Source organism: Phascolarctos cinereus, unplaced genomic scaffold (genome assembly GCF_003287225.1).
Source record: "Phascolarctos cinereus isolate Bilbo 61053 unplaced genomic scaffold, phaCin_HiC Scaffold_726;HRSCAF=1367, whole genome shotgun sequence".
NCBI classification, from domain to species: Eukaryota; Metazoa; Chordata; class Mammalia; order Diprotodontia; family Phascolarctidae; genus Phascolarctos; species Phascolarctos cinereus.
Window position 1 is genome coordinate 401454962 of NW_027556098.1, and position 5659 is coordinate 401460620.

Sequence of the window (5659 nt, forward strand, 5' to 3'; positions counted from 1 at the left end):
CACAGAGGCGGGAGATTATAGAATCCTGGATACAATGTAGCAAGCAGGCAGCGCAGAATGTATGAGAGGGAGTAATATTCAATAAACCTGGAAAGTCAATTTGGAGACACTCTGTGAAGGGTTTTAATGCCACATGGAGAAATTCATACTGTGTTCTCGAGGCAATAGAGAGTTTTGGGGTATTGACATGGTCAGACCCATGCTTTAGAAAGGTTAGTTTGGCTGCTGTGTGGATTGAGTTGGAGAGAGGTGAGGCTGGAAGTGTGCCTACTTAGGAATCTGCAGCAATGGTCCAGGGGAGAAGTACTGAGGGCTTTCATTGAGTGGTGGCTATAACGAGAAGGGGACAGGTGTGGGCCATGCGTTGGAGTAGAATGGAGAAGACTTGCGAAACTGATTAATTTGAGGTTGCTTGAGTGAGAATGAAGAGGATTCATGTTCCAGTGGAGCCTTTGGTCCAGCTCTGTTCTCCCCTTCTGGTGGTGAATATCTGGATGCTTCTGGGGAAGACTTCCTAGCGTGGGCATCAGAAAGAACTCATTGGGACTTTACTGGAAGGCTCCTTCCTCGGTAGAAAACATCCAGCCAGCTGTGGCTCCCTTTCAGGATTTGGGTACTAGACTTCAGGGGACCTTGTGAGGCAGACAAGGCTTGGGGACGCCTGGGGATGGATGGATCCTCCTGTCTGACCCTACCCACAGCTCCCACCTCCCACATTTGGGAAAAGAGAGATTAGATTCTGGGATCTCTTTCCAAGAGACAGAATGTGCTGCTCCCCTACACTACCACTCCCTTCCCCCAGCCCTCAGTCGCTCAGTCAATACTAGATGAATCTGCTTCCCTTTAGAGGGCTGTCTGTGTGCCCCACTCCCTGTTGGGGATGGCTTGTGGGAACAGAACAGCCTCTCCCAGGGCTGGTGGAGAGGGAAGACACCAGGGATTGCCAATGGCTTCTACTGGGCAGTGTGCTTCAGGCAGCAGGAACAAGATTGGCTGGGGGAGGGGGAAGGGGATAGCAAGGAAGCTGCCTCCAACTGGGCAAGACTAGTAGCGAGTCTTGGAGGCTGGCCAGGGCATTTGTCTTTTCTGTCTGCATCTTCAACCCCTGTGCCCAAAGGGAGGAACATGCCTGCATCCCCCCTTCTTGTCTGTTGTGATCCCCATTATTCTTGGGTATAAAATGCCTGAGTGCTACCCTCTACCTCTTCCCTTGCCCATTGACTCCTCTCTGCCTGTCACTCCCATCCCCATAGAATCTCTCTTCCTCTCCCCTCCCCTCCCCTCCTCTCTCCTCCTCCTTCTTTTCTTTCTCTGTCTCTTTCTTCAGCTTAAAAAATCTCCCTCTATTTGTGTTTCTCTCTCCCCCACTTTCTCTTTCCCTCTCTTCCCTTAGCTGTAGAATCTATGGCTCCTTCCTCACTGTCTCTCTCTCCCTCCTTTTTTTTTATCTGTCTCTTTCTCTCTATCTGTCTGTCTTGCCCTTCTCCCTCTTTCCATAAAATGTCTGTCTCCTTTGGTCTTTTTGCCCCTCTGTCTGCCTCTGACTTTTCATCTCTCCAGGGTCTCCCTGTCTCTGCCTCTCTGTCTGTCTCTCTCTTTTCCCCTTTTCCCTCAGCTGTAGAACAGCAGTGAGGCTCGTGTTTTTGTCTGAGAATCAGGGAAACAATACTGAAAAGCCGCATATTATTCTCTCCTCCCCTCCACCCTTTCCCAGCTGCAGGTTCCCACCCAGATCATCACTGCTTCTCCAAGTCAAATGAATAGCTTAATTATGATGAATTCTAGAATATGGCTGTTTTCCTGTCCTTTCCCTCCTATACCTTGGACATTGCTCAGAACCATTATACCCATTTTAAAGTAGAGTAGGATGAGGCACAACTTTTGAAACAAAACACTATTCATGCTTTTCCTTTGAAGTGCTCAGAGTTATCTTTGACAGACATTTCTTCCCCATGATTTAGGTAGAATGGAAAATATTCCAATGTACAGATTGGGCAGCTGATAGCACTCTTAGAGGGGAGATAACTTACCCAAGGTCACACAGCAAGGGAAGGGGTGGGGAGTCATGAAATATTTCCCATTTTTTTTTAGCATGTCCAAAACAGAACGCATCATCTTCACCCACAAAACTCATCCTTCCTCCAAACTTCCTGATTTTGGTTGAGAGCACTGTTGTCCTCCCAGGCATTCAGTTTTGTAACCATGAGGTCATCCTGGTCTTCTGACTGTTCTCTTTCCCAACTCCTCCCCCCCACCCCTGCCCCACATCTACAGTTACTTTTCCAAGTCTTGTTGATTCTACCTTCAAAATGTCTCTCCCATCCATTTCCTATCTTTCCACTTGAAAGGCTGCCTTTTTAATTTGAGCCTTTATTCCCAGTTTCTATAGTCTCCCAAATAGACTTCTGGCATCCAGACTCTCTCTTATTCAATCTAACTTCTATATAACTGCCTAGATAAGATTATTGGAGCACACGTGTAGCTATGTCACTCTGCTGTTCAACAGCTGTCAATGGCTCCCTATTGCCTCTAAAACACAGGCTTCTTAGGTTGGCATTTAAGGCTCTTCACAAGCTGGCTTTCAGGCTACTTTTTAAAGTGTGTTGTACATGACTGCCATTCACACACTCTGAATTTGAGCCAAATTGACCTGCTCGATGCTCCCTGAGCATTGCACTTTATCTATGATCCTATGATCTCCCACCTCCAGGAACTTCACCTAGTCCATCTGTCCTCCAGGCCTTCCATTCACTTTTTCTTCCCCCTCACCTAGGTCTCTTAGAATCTCTAGCTGCCTCACAGCCTCAGCTCACATACCATCTCCTATAGAAGAGTCTTTCTGGTCTTCCCCCTCCCCACATTATTAATGCTTTTTCCTTTCTCCTCAAAGAATCTTATAGATGCTTATCTATTTCCATATTCTGCAGCCTCCCAGTAAAACATATGACCCTTTGGGGGAAGAGACTGATAATGTAATGGATAGATTCCTTGGAGTTCAGAAAATCAGAGTTAGAATCCTATCTCAGACACTTGCCAGCTGTGTTCCTCTAAGCAAATTACTTAATATCTCTGCACTTCAATTTCCTCATTTTCAAAGTACAGATGATATTTGCATATACTTCACAGACGCGGCGCATGGATAAAGTGAGCTATTAATGTTTGTGATGCACTAAGACTTTTGGGACACCTTGTATGTAAAATGCTTTGCAGACCTTAAAAGGCGTACATTAATGTTAGTTATTATTATTAATAAATAGTACTATCTTTGTATCTCCAGTGTCTGGTATCATGCCAAGTACACAGGAGGTTTTCAAATAGACTTGGATTGGATTGCATCTTAGATTTAAGTGCAGGTTTCTTTATTTCCTTCTCTAGGGCTTTCATTCATTCATTAATTCCTCCATTCTTTCACCAAACATTTATTGATATTTTTACTTAAATGGATGCATAGACTTTGCTGCAACAATAATAATAGTTATAATACTTATAAAGTGCTTCCTATGTGCCAGGCATTGTGCTATCTGCTTTTTACAATCATTTTGTTTTATCCTCACAACAACACTTGGAGGGAGGTGCTGTTGTTATCCCCATTATACAGATGAGGAAACTGAGGCAGGTAGCAGTGAAGTGACTTGATATGGGTCATACAGCTAGGAAGTATCTGAGGATTTGGATTCAGGTCTTCCTAACTCCAGGCTTGGTGCTCTAACTGCCTCTTATGATGAAGCAATAGAACTAGGCTGTGATTTCCCTGGGGTAGGTAAGGAAATTCCCCTCTACCAATGTAGGTTGGCATCTTCTAGCCAACTGATAAAGTTTGCGTGTTTCTTGGAGTATACACTCAGGGTCATGTGGCCAATATGGGACAAAGGCAGGACTTAAACCCAGATCTTTAGGGAGGATAACGCTTTAAACAGTATGCCCCACTGCATCTCAGACATACTAAGACAAAGTGTGATTGCAGAAAAAAGAATGGCTGCTCTGTCACTTTCTGTCATTCATTCATTTGTTCATTCATTCATTCATTCATTCATTCATTCATTCATTATTCATCCATCTTATATATATTGAGCCTGCTGCCTGAAAGGTGCTACATGGTAAGGACCCTATACTATGGGGTCACAGACAACCTGGGCCCTAATCTCAAATAGTTTGGTGTGCTTTGGGTGACTGGGCACAAGGAAGCCAGCTCTCAGAACACTTCTTTGTCCCAGATGAGAGTGGGGGTTGCAGCCTATCTCTTGAAAGCATGTTGTTGGAGTCCAGAGCCCAAATAAGCTCCTTTCCTTAGATGAGGAAGCTCTCAACAACCAACAGGGTAATTAATAGCCTGGCCACAGGACTCAGGGAGACCTCAGTCTCAGACTTACAACCTCAGGATCTATTCCTAGGATCATGCCAACCAACTCCTCTCTAAAAGAAGCATTCTCAAGATCATCCATACACTACAGCTCTTTGGTTGGAGGTGTCTGCATTTTTTGTATCCTTTGGATATTGTTTGTAGACCAGGGATGCTGGCCTCACCAAAAGCATTTCTTCTGAATTACAGTGGGGCCAACCTCGTGGTAGGCTGCCCTGGAGACCCACATCTGCTGAAAGGTGGACAGGCTCGTGATGACAGAAGTGCCAATCCACACAGACAAGAGACGGTCACTAGGGGCTGTGATGTTGACACTCAGGGATCCTTTCAGGAAGGACTCCAGCTCCCTCCAGAGCCTCCTCTTCAGCCCTGGGCACAGGGTAGAGCCTCCAGACAGGATCAGATTCTTTAGAAGGTCCTTCTGGAAGTGGTGGCTGCTTTTCATTACACTTTTGAGAACTAATTGTGAATCCCAGGAGCTGAGGAGCCTGCCTTCGAGGGGTGAAAGAGAGACTCTGGTACTTGGAACAGCTCCTCCCCAATTTGCATGGAATGACCATCAGGAAGGATGTAATTATACATGGGGCAGTCTATGGTTGTCTTTTTCTTCCACTCCTGGGGGTCAGGTATGACGTAGCACAGCCTGTCTTTGATGTCACTTACAATGTCGTTGTTGCCTGTGTTTACCAGGTGAATACCTCTCCCCCAAGAGTAACCTGGCCAGGTAGTGGGTGACATCCTTCCCTGCAAAATCAGACCTGGCTATGCTTTGGAATAGGCAGTGGTCCTTGTAGATAGGGATGACTCCGGTTACTCCATCCCCACAATCGAGAACAATTCCTGTGCTTTTCCCCGTGGCATACAGTGCCATGAGACCTTGGAGGGCCACATAGAGGGCTGGCACTTGGAATGTCTCAAAGAAAATTTCCCCTATCTTGGCTCGGTTCTCTGGAGGATTCAGAAGTGCTTCAGTTAGGAGCACTGGTCTCTGCTCGGGGGCCTCTCTGAGACCGTGCTTGTACAGATGCTTCCAGATCTTCTCCATATCATCCCAGGAGGTGACAATGCCATGTTGCATTGGATATCTCAATGTGAGGATGCTTCTCTTATCCTGGGCTTCTTGTCCAACATAACATGCCTTCTGCTCAGTTTCTTTCATGTGAATGATACTTTGGGGATAGCCTAAGACTGTAGCCTGGATGAATCGGGGCGTCTGCTCCCCTGATATGCCTACTTTACACAGCCCTGATCCATTGTCAAGGATGGCGCGGATGGAATCTTAGCTATTTCAGAGACCAT

General features: G+C 46.0%; 1 protein-coding gene across 1 annotated transcript; it reads right to left on the reverse strand.

The window, feature by feature from the left end:
• Positions 1-4520: 4520 nt before the first annotated feature.
• LOC110198224 (uncharacterized) lies at positions 4521-5659 on the reverse strand. The gene is given in 4 exon segments (XM_078146695.1): positions 4521-4825; positions 4828-5065; positions 5067-5627; positions 5630-5659. Coding segments are annotated over 4 exon segments (1134 nt in total).